This window comes from Podarcis raffonei, chromosome 13 (assembly GCF_027172205.1).
Source record: "Podarcis raffonei isolate rPodRaf1 chromosome 13, rPodRaf1.pri, whole genome shotgun sequence".
In the NCBI taxonomy this organism is placed as follows: Eukaryota; Metazoa; Chordata; class Lepidosauria; order Squamata; family Lacertidae; genus Podarcis; species Podarcis raffonei.
In genome coordinates this window covers 29138500-29151858 of record NC_070614.1, presented here as the reverse complement: position 1 = coordinate 29151858, position 13359 = coordinate 29138500, and the positions used below count along the sequence as shown (strand labels likewise).

General features: G+C 39.7%; 2 protein-coding genes across 2 annotated transcripts; both read right to left on the bottom strand.

Moving 5' to 3' along the window:
- Positions 1–2676: 2676 nt before the first annotated feature.
- LOC128399646 (olfactory receptor 10A7-like) lies at positions 2677–3710 on the bottom strand. Its single transcript, XM_053361287.1, has one exon. The coding sequence runs from the start codon at positions 3672–3674 to the stop codon at positions 2736–2738; it is 939 nt and encodes a 312-aa protein (XP_053217262.1). The 5' UTR covers positions 3675–3710; the 3' UTR covers positions 2677–2735.
- Positions 3711–9257: 5547 nt separating this feature from the next.
- On the bottom strand, positions 9258–10190 carry LOC128400332 (olfactory receptor 6B1-like). The gene has a single exon (XM_053362484.1). It carries the CDS (start codon positions 10182–10184, stop codon positions 9258–9260), a length of 927 nt encoding a protein of 308 aa, XP_053218459.1. The 5' UTR covers positions 10185–10190.
- Positions 10191–13359: the final 3169 nt, after the last annotated feature.

The window sequence follows — 13359 nt, the reverse complement described above, 5'->3', positions numbered from 1 at the left end:
AAATCCCAAGCCTTCCCCGAGCCATCGGGGGAAGGGGGTAGCTGCACTGCTTTGCCTTCATTTTGACAGTTCGGGGTAGGCTTGGGAGTCGCGGGGGGGTGCGCCCAGGGGTTGACATTCTGCGCACCGCATGCCCGCAACTCCCAAGCCTACTCTGAGCCGTCAATATGGGGGGGGTGACAAAAAAAATTCACACTGGGTACCACCTGACCTTGCTACGCCTCCACAAAACTACAAAGGAATCCTGCAAAATTGACCCCCAATGGATTTCAAAGCAAACTGATCTAAACAGCAGATTGCGACTACTGGTAAATTATCTTCCTAGTCTCACCAGTCTTCATAGCTGGCAATACAAATATGGTTCTTGATTCAAAAAATATACACAAATATATTAAAATGTGTTCGTTTGTTTTTTAATCGTTTTAGAAATGTTTACTTTGAGATAAAATGGTGACTTGGGCTCCTATGGTGGAAGGTGCAGATTTTATTTATATGTCTATATGTAAAAAGCTCCTGCTGCTGTTCCCACAGTATGGAAGGGAAGGCAGAGTATTTATTGAGGATGGGGCTGGCATGGCAGGGCTTAGTGTCCTTGTGAAATGTCCTTTTTTCTTTTCCTCAGCTCATCTAAGCCAGTGCCAATGCAACTCCCAAACTTAATGGAGCCTTGAAAAGAACATTCTTGTTAGGTGACACAGATCATTTTTTTAAAAAAATCCTTGCAGGTTTCTGCTTGCTTATTCTTCTTGTTGTTAACGTTATCAGTGCCATTGGCATTTTGAGTATCATCTTAAAGAAAATGGATCCCAGGCCAAAATCATTTCTCAGTGATGAGAGATAGGCAAGTCTGTTTATGGGAAGTTTTACACTTTTGCATGTTTTTTCATCCATACTTCCATTCCATTTTCACATTACTTTGAAAGATGTTTCTTTAAAAAATCATGACACAACAGTTATTTAAATAAATATTGAAAATATATTGTTTCCTGAACATCTGCTTTCATTGATGTACTTTAATCTTTTAACTGCTGAGAATTGCATCACAACTAGAAATAATAATAATAATAAAGACTTCCTTTAAGAGAAAACCAGAAGCTTACCTCCTGGGGATCACAGATTTGGATATCCCGCAAAAAATGAAGAATATATTTTTAGATGCCACAGTGGCAGCAAAAATTCTTATCGCTACAAGGTGGAAGAGTGATGAAATCCCTTCTATTCATGAATGGATCCAAAAGTTAACAGATTATGCGGAGTTAGATAGTTTATCAGAAAAAATAAAGAACAAACCAAAACAGGAATTCATCTCAAAATGGGAAGTCTTTAAAGTTCTTTTGAAGAACAATTACAGTAGTTTAAACTCTGTTGCAGTGTTTGAATAACTTTAGTAGTAGATTTAAGAAAGATTGAAACCTTAGATAAATCAATAATTAGTTAATTAGTCAATTTAAGACAAAAACGTGTACGGGCAACAAATAATAGATAATGGACAGGAGGTTGGGTCTATAGTCCAAGGACCGCTTTTTGTTTTATTGATTTGTAATTAATATTGTCCATATTGTCCATATTGTCCATATCATGGTTTGGTTTTATTTCTTGTTGTCAGCGCTGCCCAAGGTCCCAGCTCACACAAGACCAACGCTGCTTCTTCCTCAAGTAAAAAAGTCTTTATTGAAGTTCAGTTTCATTTCCAGACGCGCAGCGCGCAACGCTACGTCTATACCTTAGACCGTAGAAGTCCCATCTGAATCTCCTCCCCCCTGACACCAGCTTAAGATTCTAGCCTTACTCCACCTCTTCCTCTGTTCCTTCTTTCTCTGGGTCCTCCTGCTAGTCGGAGTTTCAGCCCTCCTAGATTCTTCTGACGCTGAGTCCCCTGACTCTTCTCCCCCCCTCCTTCGGGCTTTAGGACCTGGCTCCCAATCCGGGTTTTCTGCTGTCCCGCGCTCCTCCACATTTGAACTTGGCGCGCGCGCGCAGCCTCCCACCTTCCTTCTGACCGTTACACTTGTGTCACTGCTCCCTCTTTCGGGGAGGCTAGCTGGACCTGGCCTTCCCTCCGTTTCCCCACTCCCCGATGGGGGCGTGGTTACCCCTGACTCATCTTCTCTCCCCGCTGGAGGAGAAGCTGGTCCTGACTCATGTGACTCTTCCCCCCCACTGTGCTCTGGTGGGGGAACTGGTCCTGATCCTCCGCTACTCCCTTGGGAGTCCCCTCTGGTTCCTTGTTTATGGAGCATCCCCCCGGGACTCCCCTCGCCCTTACCATAGGCGCCCCTCCTGGGAATCTTCTGATTCGCTGGAGAAGCTCATGGAATCTCTCGGGCCACTGTCATATTCCCCTACGCTCCCCTCTGATTCCTCTCCTCCGCTCTCTATTTGCTCTCTCCCCTGCTCTTCTGCTCCTGAGCCTCTGACACTTGTCTTGGTTTTTTTGGGGGGGGGGTGTATCAATTAAAAAAAAGGAAGAATAAAACAGACATAAAAAATGTATATTGTTTCCTGAATATCCGCTTTCATTGAGGTACTTTAATCTTTTAACTGCTGAGAACTGCATCGTAACAACTAGAGCAGTACAACACCCAATGAATACTTAATGCAAAAAAGAACATTAGTCTGAGAAGTTTGGATCAAGTTTTTTCATTGAAGAAAATAAGAAGATTGAATGCAACAAGCAGTTGATGACAAAATCATTCTCAAAACTTAATCACAGCACTTTATGTGACACCATGAAACTATGAAACCATATTTCTGAATTTTATGACAGATTTAAACAGAGCTTCCTTCACCTCTCTGTTTCTCAAACTGTATATGAGGGGGTTCAACATGGGAGTCAAAATGGTGTAGGAGAAAGAGAAGATTTTATGAAGTTCCTTTAAGGTTTCTGTTTCAGGGACTACATAGACTAAGAATAATGAGCCATAGAAAAGTGTCACAACAATCAGATGGGAAGAGCAAGTGGTGAAGGCCTTCTGCTGGGAAGCTTTGGATTTAATTTGCAAGACGTTGAGAATAATGCGAACATAGGAAGCCAAAGTCAGTAGAAAAGGGAAACCTATTGCCATATACCCGAGAATAGAAGTTGCAAGTTTTACTAGGTGGGTATTGCTGCATGAGAGGTTTGCTAATGGATATACATCACAAAAGAAATCATCAATTTCATTGGGTCCACAGAACGTTAGTTGTACTAAAAAAGAAGTTATGATAGTGTTAGTCACCAGGCCACACATCCAAGAAGTGAATGCTAATTGGAGGCAGAGTTTACCATTCATAATGGATGTGTAGTGCAGAGGTTTGCATATTGCCAAATACCGATCAAAAGACATCATTGCCAAAAGATAACATTCTGAGGCTAAACAGAAACCAAAGAAATAGAATTGTGTGATGCACCCCTTAATGGATATGGACCTATCCCCAGTAAGGAAACTGACCAGCATCCTGGGCAGGATGGTTGAAATGTAGCAAGTCTCCAACCCTGACAAGTTCATGAGGAAGAAATACATGGGCTTATGAAGATGCTGGTCAACTGCAACCAGTAAAAAAATTAGGAGGTTCCCAACAACAGACAAAGCATAGATGGCAAAAAACAATACAAAGAGAAGTATTCTCAATCCGAGGAGATTGCCAAATCCCAGAAGGGTGAATGTTGCAGGGCTTGACAGATTTTTCTTCATTTCTGTTTGGTGGTGAATCTCAGCATCGTTCTGAAATACAATTTTAAAAACATTACTGAGCTTGGAAATCCATCTCATTATTATTTTTCCTCTGATTGATTTTGAAAGTCACATGGGACATCCTTCCTGGGCCTCTGCATTCTATACTACTTAATAATTATACATTATTGGGAATAAGGGCCATATCTCAGTAGTAGAGCGTCTTGGTTTTCATCTCCAGATAGAACTGGAGAACCTTGCCTGGATCCGTGGAAAGCCACAGCCAGTCCGTATAAAGGATACGAAGCTAGATAGACTGACTGTGGCTGACCTCATATAAGGCAGCTTTCTATGTCACCAATAAGTGAGGCTCATGTACTTAATTAGGGATATGACCTGGCTTTCTGTAGAGTCTGAATAGTGAGGCAGATCAGGGTGATGCAGGGGTCTTTAACCCCATGCAGTTCACAGTGTGACAGGGGAGCTGACCCAGGTTATGGGTGCCCAGTGCGCATGATGTCATGATGTCACATTTTTACGTGATGTCATGATGTTATGAATGCGCACACACACCCAGCCTCAGAAGCTGACTTCTGGTGGTACTGAAAGTCAGGTTCCGAGACCTTGGAGACCTCAGAAAGCATCTCTGAGGTCTCAGAAGGCCTCAGACATCATCTTCGAGACCTCATAAGCTGCATGGGGCCCTGCAGTGTGGGTGCTGAGCATCCACAGCCCCCTATAGCTGGTGCTCCTGCATTGTGCTGTTCATAAATCTTGTGTTGGATCAGATCCTCCTGTTGTTCTGTTGTTGCTGTACTTTTCAGTTCTACAGAGCTCTATCTTTTCCTAGTTCTCTGTTTCTTTAGACCCCTGGGCACTGCAACAAATGATACTGTCCCAACTGGGACACTAAGGAGCTCTTGATTTTATTATATTTTTCTTTCATCACAGTAGTTGAGGATTTGTTTGATAAGTTGAAAACTTCATGTAAGTTTTTTTAAAAAATTAAAAAATCCTACACTGCTCTGCTTTAGCGATAACACTCAAGTCCGCTTCAGAACCCCACAGGCAGAATTCTAGATAGTCTCATGTTATAACCTCAGGCTTGAAAGCTCTGTTGAAGGGCACAAAGAAGCACTGAAGAGGCCAATATGAAGCTGTGGAATTTTAAAAATGTAAGAACAAGTATAAATAACCACTCTTAACCAACTTAAGAAAAGTAAGAACATAGGACAACCATCTCCCAACATGTACATCCAATAAGGAAATACGGAGGAAGATTATTCCTTTTTACTCCACAAATAGCTCTTGGACCTATTTGCCTGAAGTTTGGGTAACTTAAATTCATTTGGGTGGGACTTCTGCACCTTTAACATTCATTCAGGTTGACCGAAGGGGGGAAAAGTTAGGGCTGTTTTTTAGATTCCCCTTTGCAGTGAATAGGGAAGGCAGAGCATCTTATTTTACAATGCAGCTTAGAAGCTTCAACACAGATCAAAGTGTAGGAGGCACAAAGCAATTCACAAACAGATTGAAATTTGCAAATAATGCACAGATACAAAATCAAGGCGAATCTTGAGAACAGTGAAGACCACAAATTTAAGCTTCTCCACGTTTGTTTTTAGACACAGGCTCCTTATACATGGAAACACACAGCACCTATCAAAACTCAAGCGAAGGATCTGGCTAATTAACTGAGGGCAGAAGTAAATTTTTTGTTTGTATTTTTTTTCAGAAACACCTGAGTGTTGCTGCTCCCCTGAAAGGGGAATTGGAGAGGGATGATTTGCAGAATAGAAGCAGAAGGAAAGAGGAAGAATGATTAACCCTTTCTGATTTCTTGGTTTCCAATGCTGCTTACCCCACCCTCCAAGATGTGGTCCCAGACCTGTGTAACTACACAATTCCAAGAATATCTTGCTAGAATTCTGAAGTGGAAGAGTGGGTGTTCCTAGTTTTGTTAAATTTCCAGCTTGCACATATGAAAAAAGCTCAGTACTATTCTAGTTTTCTACTTTCAATTCATTTTTTTTAAAATGAAGTGGTCCCTGACTAGCAGTTAGTTCTCTTCTACCTGCTTACAACTCTACTGCATTAACAAAGACTATTATAGCCAAGTCCTGCAATACTTGTACTGCTTCTTTTGTTTGCAATTTTTTTTAAGTATTCAAAAAATGTAATTCCCCCACCTGAAGGTTAAAGTAGCGTCCTTGAACCTACCACCTCAGCATCTGACCACCTTATTGAGCTGCACACATCAGGGCTTCTAGTCCATACCTAGTAAAAAGTGTTCAATGGTACCAGGCACTTGTTCCTCGTTATAAAATGTGTGTACATGCACACATGCACACACACATATACGCAGACTGTTGTGAAACTGTGAAAATGATTTTTGTGAAATTTTCTCTCCCACACACACTAATGGACACATTCTCCAATGAGGGACAGAGCTTCATGTAAACATTTATTTTCCTTCCCAAATTATCTCAATAAATCAAAGAGTACAACTTCAGACGAACAGTACAACTTTCCACCATATTATGTGAAGGGTGCTGTGTATGAAAATAGGCAGCTGAGCTTAGTCAATGCTTGGTACCTTAATAGCATGTGAGTTCTCAGAGGAACTGGTTTTTAAAATGTTTTTAAAATGTTTTGATTTAAGCTGGATCCTTGACATTACTGTTTTCTGAAACCTCTGACAGTTTTCTCAGTTCTATAGTACTTCTAAGAAATCAGAAATATTAATAAATTGGCAGGAGTTTTATGATTGCCTCAAGCCATGATATGAGGGCATATGATGCAGACCACTTGCTAAAGTTAAGCAGCTTAGGTGTCTGAATGAGGGACATATGGAAACCACTTGTACATGAGTGCCTTTAAGTACATGACGGGGGGAAATGGGATAAAGATATAGTACATTCAGTGAATAATAGAATTTTGTCTTTCTGAATGTATTCTGTGAACTCCAAAAAGTTAATTCTAGGATCCCAAATATTCTAAAATAAATCGGCTCGGTGAAAAAAAGATGACATTTCTCTCTCTCTCTTTCTTTTTGGTATGCATATCATAAAAAATTAACCAGTTTCCTCATAAAGCTTGAGAGTGACCTATGGAAGGAGGAAGACCAAGATCAGATAGGTTAGATTTATAAAGCCCAATTGCCAATTCCTTTCATCCAGTTTACCAAGAAAGTGGTATTCTTAATTGGCATACAGTGCATACAAATCATTTAAAACCCTCATAAAAATGGAAAATCATGTTTATATGTAGTACATGAAGAGAAATCACTAACAGGATGGATTTATAAACATTTACCTCTAAAATTATAATACTTCCATGTGGAAAATCTGATGTATTCCATTCAGGCTCCATAAATAGGATGCAAGTTTCTCTTCCCTTCCCCTGTTCTGTTCCAATCATGTCATTCTAATGTTGGCTCTGGAATCTTCTTTCCAGTTAGTAGCTAACTGTTAGTATGCTCACTTATTTAAAGTACAAATGATCAAGTTGCCATGCTTTTATTCAGCAGCAAAATATCAGCAGGTAACCTTACTTGAACATGACTAAATGATCAAGGACGTACTGTTTCTACAAATTAATATTTCATTATGGCTAGGGAAAAGCGCTATATCCCCTGAAAGCTATGTGCTCACTCATGCCTTGGGGAAGTCGTTAGACTCTTCCAAAGCCAAGGCTCTTAATTAATACTATCTCTTCAGTGCTATGAAGGTACTCACAGCCTATCCTCAACATCCTGAATGAGAAATGCCACCTCACTTCTACTGAAGTTTTATTTATTAAGTATAGAGACATTAAAATTAGAGCCAGTGTGGTGTAGTGGTTAAGAGCGGTAGTCACGTAATCTGGGTAACCGGGTTCGCGTCTCCGCTCCTCCACATGCAGCTGCTGGGTGACCTTGAGCCAGTCACACTTCTTTGAAGTCTCTCAGCCCCACTCACCTCACAGAGTGTTTGTTTTGGGGGAGGAAGGGAAAGGAGATTGTTAGCCGCTTTGAGACTCCTGAAGGGGAGTGAAAGGCGGGATATCAAATCCAAACTCTTCTTCTTCTAAAATAAAGGAGATAGGGTTTGGACATATTGTAGACTTGGACCCCAGTGGTCATCTAGCCCAACTCCCTGCAATGCAGGAATCTCAACTAGATGACAATCCAACCTCTGCTTAAAAACGTCTGAGGAACGAGACTCCACAATCTCCCGAGAGAGTCTGTTCTACTATCTAATGGCTCTTACTGTCAGAAAGTTCTTCCTGATGTTTAGCTGAATTCTTCATTCTTGCAATTTGAAGGCATTGCTTCAAGTTCTACCCTCCAGAGCAAGAAAAAACAAGCTTGCTCCATCTTCCATGTTAAGATGGTTAGAGAGTTTAGATAGTTGAAGAAGGCTATCATATCTCCTCTCAGTCTCCTCTTCTCTGTGCTAAACATACCCAGCTCCCTCAACCGTTCCTCATAACACTTGGTTTCCAGACCCTGATCATCTTGGTTGCCCTCCTCTGCACATGTTCCGGCTTGTCAATGTCCTTCTTAAATTGTTGCATCCAGAACTGGGCCTTGTATTCCAGTTGTGGTATGATTTTCAGAAAAATATTTTGTGTCAGGATATCAATCTCAGGGGGCTAGATTCAGACTTTATCATGCTTAGACTCATCAAATAGAGTTATTTATGCACCTGAGGAATTGGGTCAAGACAATGCCTGGAACCCTGCACATGCTGTACTTGCCTAGCTGTAAGTTTCACTGAACTGTACAGGACGTACTTTTTAAATATACATTCCACAAGGTTGTGCTTGCGTATGAATTAATTCATTTACTGCATAAAGCCAAAATAGGCTTCTAAGCAGTTTTCAACCAGTTTCACAAACATGTCATAATTTCATAAAATTTCATAAAAACCAGTTTCATAAAACAGTTTCATAAAACCAGTTTCATAAAAACCAGTTTCACAAACATTAAAATATAAGCATTGCTTATTACAATGCACAATAGAACAATTTCATTTAAACAACATAGCAATTAAAGAGAAGTTTAGGCTAGTTTATCCTGACTAAGGCTGCAATCCTAATTCCTCTTACCTGAAGAGTAAGCCTCACCGAATTCAATAGGATTTATTTCTGAGTAAATGAAGTTAGGACTGCACTGCAGGTTTCTGCTTGTTTTATTCTTTGCCTTGTTACATTACCAGTGACAGTGGCAGTTTGAGTATCATTTTGAAAAGACTTGAATCCCAGCCCAAAGGATTGTTATTCAATGGCAAGGGATGAGCCAATCTCTCTGTTTATGGCACATATTAGACGGTTTGTGTGTGTGTGTGTGTGTGTGTGTGTGTGTGTGTGTGTGTTTCCACACTTCTGTTCCATTTTCAGATTAATTAGTAAAGTTCTATATTTTTTTAAAAAATCATCACAAAAGAGGTACTGTAATATGTATTGAAAATGTACTATTTTTTCAAAATATGCTTTTATTGATGCACTTTAATGACTATGTGAAAACTTAATGCTTCAAGCAACCCAGTCAATGACAAAACCAATCTTTATCTTCCTGTATACTTCACATGATCCAACCCACTATGAAGTTATGGAACTCAATCACAAAAAAATTCTGACAAATCTGAACAAAGCTTCCTTGATCTCTCTATTTCTCAAACTGTAAATGAGAGGATTTAACATGGGAGTAAAGATGGTGTAAAAGAAAGAGAAGATTTTATGTAATTCCTTTAATTTTTCTGTTTCTGGAACCACATAAACTAAGAATAACGAAAGGAAGAAAAGTGTCACAACAATCAGATGGGAAGAGCAAGTGGCGAAGGCCTTCTGCTGGGCAGCTCTGGATTTAATTCGCAAGATGGTACAAATAATGCAGACATAAGAAGCTAAAGTTAGGAGAAAAGGGGACCCTATTCCCATAAACCCCAAAATAAAAGTTGCAAGTTTTACTAGATGGGTATTGCTGCATGAGAGGTTTGCTAATGGATAAACATCACAAAAGAAATCATCAATTTCATTGGGTCCACAGAAAGTTAGTTGACCCAAAAAAGAAGTTATGATAGTGTTGGTCACCAGGCCACACATCCAAGAAGCGAATGCTAACTGGAGGCAGAGTCTACCACTCATTATAGTTGGGTAGTGCAGAGGTTTGCATATTGCCAAGTACCTATCATAAGACATCATTGCCAGAAGGTAACATTCTGTGCATGCCAAGAAACCAAAGAAATAGTATTGCGTGATGCAACCCTTAATAGATATGGACCTATCCCCAGTAAGGAAACTGACCAGCATCCTGGGCAAGATGGTTGAAATGTAGCAGGTCTCCAAGCCCGACAAGTTCATGAGGAAGAAATACATGGGCTTGTGAAGATGCTGGTCAACTGCAACAAGTAAAACAATTAAGAGGTTCCCAATAAGCGATAAAGCATAGATGGCAAGGAACAAGGCAAAGAGGAGGATTCGCAGTTCAAAGTCATTGCCAAATCCCAGAAGGATGAATGTTGAAGGGGTTGACAGATTTCCTCCCATTGCTTTTTGCTGTTGAATCTCAAATTCATTCTGAAATACAATTTGAAAAATGTTAGTGAACTCAGCAACCCACCCCATTCCTCTTTTCCCTCCCATGGATGTTTGTGACTAATGCGGACAGTCGCAGGAGATTGCGAGGGACTTGCAGAGGAAAAGCAGGAAGAGAGGCAAAGAGCTCACGATTCTTACCAACCTTTTGGTTTGTCCCTGCTCTTTACCCCACTTCACCCTCCAATTTGTGGTTCCAAACCTGTGTAACCGCAAAATCCATGACATCACACAAATGTAGAACTGCAGATGCTGAATAACTGAAAGTGTTGGAGTGGAATTTAGTACTTCTGACTGTAGTAGATGTTCCCTATTTTGCAAAAAAAATATCAAAAAAAAATCCCAGGTTATATATAAAAATAAATTATGACTTTACTATCCTAGTTTTCTGTTTGCAAGGAGGTGTTTTATGAAGATGTGGTCCTTAATTGGCTGTTAGTTTTCTGCTAGTAGTTTAGGACTCTGCTATATTTTACTGCTAGATAAATAGATGTGCTCAATGGCTATATTTGGAGCAGAATTATGTGGGAAGGAGGCGGTAGAATTCTGAGAAATGAAGACAGCTCTTCAAAATTGTAGGTGGGAAATACCACATTGAATGCTTCCTTATAAATGAAATCTCCTTGCCTGCAGAAATCTAGCACAATGGGGGGGGTAATATGGGCTAAGGTCTTCCATGCATGTGCATCTTTTCTTATTTCAAATAATTTATTTAAAAAACAATGTTATTCCTCCACATGCAGACTGAAGTGGCATCCTTTATTCAACCACCTCAGCCCTTGAGCACCTTATTGAGCTGCCTATGTACACACCAGGGCTTCTAATCTATAACTAGAACTAAATTCTGTCAGGTATTTTATATGAAACTTATGAAACTGTGAAAATGATTTTTGTGTATCTTATTTCTCCTGATAGTTAAGAGGCATGTTAAACAATGCAGGAGGGAGCGTCATATAAGCTTCAATTTTCACTCCAGAACTATCTCAGTGAGTCAAACAGGACAACGTCAGACTAGGAAGCGGACATTATGAAAATAGGCAGCTGAGCTTAGTCAGTGCTTGGTACCTAATAGGCACACCATCCCTTGCTCCTTGACATTGCTGTTTGCTGAAATCAGCTTTCTCAGTTCTATAGTACATCAAATTAATCCAAAATATTAATAAATGGACAACAGTGTTATTTTTGCCCCAGAGCATGCACTGAGGGCAGATGAGGCAGGTTTAGGTCTGGTGAGTGCCTGGATATGGAATGTCAAGGAACCCCATGTATGCCACCTTGAAGTCCACGATGAAATGAAGATGGGCTGTTAATGCACTAACTTAAATCAATGATAGCACTGAATATGTTTCCCTGAACATATTCTGTGAAATCCAAAAAAGGTTGACCCTGCAATGCCAAAGATCCTAAAAAAATTTGGCCCAGTGATAAAATATGTTGCTTAATTTATTCTGTGCCTACAAGCTAACAACCTACCTTTTCTCCCACAAAACATGAGACTGACCTACAGAAAGAGGCAGACTGAGATCAGATTGGTTAGATTGACAAAACCCAACTTTCCCTTCTTATCAGCCACTATCAGTGTATATAAACCATTTTAAACCTTTATAAGAATAAAATACTATATCACAAATATAGTACTTGGAGACAAAAGGTTAATAGCATGATTGATAAATATTTACCTCTGAAACTGTTATATTCCTAGGTACGTTCCATTCAGTTTCCATATGTAGGATGGAAGCTTCTCTTCTCTATCCCTGCTCTGGTCCAAACATTTCATTCCAGTGGTGACTCTGGTGTCTGGTGCTTCTTTTGTAGCAAAATATTACTGTACTCACTTATTTAATGTACAAATGATCACGTTGCCTTGCTGTTATTCAGCAGCAAAATATGAGAATGTAAACTTATTTAACAGACTATTTCTACAAATGGATATTAACTATGGTTAGGAAAAAGAACTCAGCAGTTTGCCAGGGTTTGCCTTTCTATGTTTTGAATTCTAGGAGTTATAGTGAGCTATTACCATAGTCAGGCTTACATAACAGGACATCAATGACCCTGGAAACTACATGTTGACTCATGCCTTGGGGAAGCCATTAGGCTCTTGCAAAGCCAAGGTTCTTAATTAAGGTACTCACAGGCTGCCCTCAACAGCCTGAACAAGGAATGGCATTCATTCTGATGACATTTTATTGCTTAATTATTGAAGTAACAAAATGAAAGAGATGGAGTTTATTCACAATGGTCTTGTGGATTATCAGAAAAATGTTTTGTGCCAGAATATCATACTCAAAGGGCTGGGTCCAGACTTCATCATTCTTTGTGTATCTAAATAGAGTTATATATGGACTGAGGAATATACAGACCTGCAACCCAGCACATACTTGCCTAGCTGTAAGTTTCACTGAACTCTATGGTGATAACTTCTTGGATACTCAATCCACAGGGTTGTGCTTGAATATGAATTAATTTACCAGAAAGAAAGCCTCATGGGTTTAATTTTGAATAGATGTATTTAGGATTGCACTGTATGGCTGCAATTTGATGCAAACACCTGTATGAATAAGGTTCATTGAACAAAACATGACGTACATCTCCATAAACATCCACAGGGTTCGATTGTAAATGAAAACAACTGAAAGGGTTGCAACTGAGATTTGAGCAATTTATTTATTTCAGGGGTTTATTGAGACGTTCTTTTTCTTACTGTGGTGGAATACATAATCATTATGTTATTCCAAAATATTCATTTTCAATGGAAAGGCAATAATGCAAATTGGAAGGGAAGGAATCAATTGCATATTGTTTGCAGACTGAAAACAAGAACAGCTGCATTTTGGCACTAGGGCCTGAGATTCTCCACTTGTTTTAAATCATTTATATTCCAGAGTTACATTTTCAAAACTTTGCTTTTTAGCCAGTGGATCCCATGCTGTGGAACAGAAACCTGGGATATAAACATCTCAACATATCAACGAACTTTTCCAACTGCTTCTAGTACAATACCTTATACTTCCACAATATTGATTAAGAAAGTACTACTGATTGTTGGCTCCACAACTCCTTTCGTGGGAAACTTGTATCCTTCCAGAGGCTGTTGGACTCCAACTCCATGCCAGTCAGGTAGAGC

What these genes read in the sequence shown, in the direction of transcription:
- LOC128399646 (XM_053361287.1), bottom strand. Translation starts at nt 3,674, where the DNA reads ATGAAGAAAAATCTGTCAAGCCCTGCAACATTCACCCTTCTGGGATTT.
- LOC128400332 (XM_053362484.1), bottom strand. Translation starts at nt 10,184, where the DNA reads ATGGGAGGAAATCTGTCAACCCCTTCAACATTCATCCTTCTGGGATTT.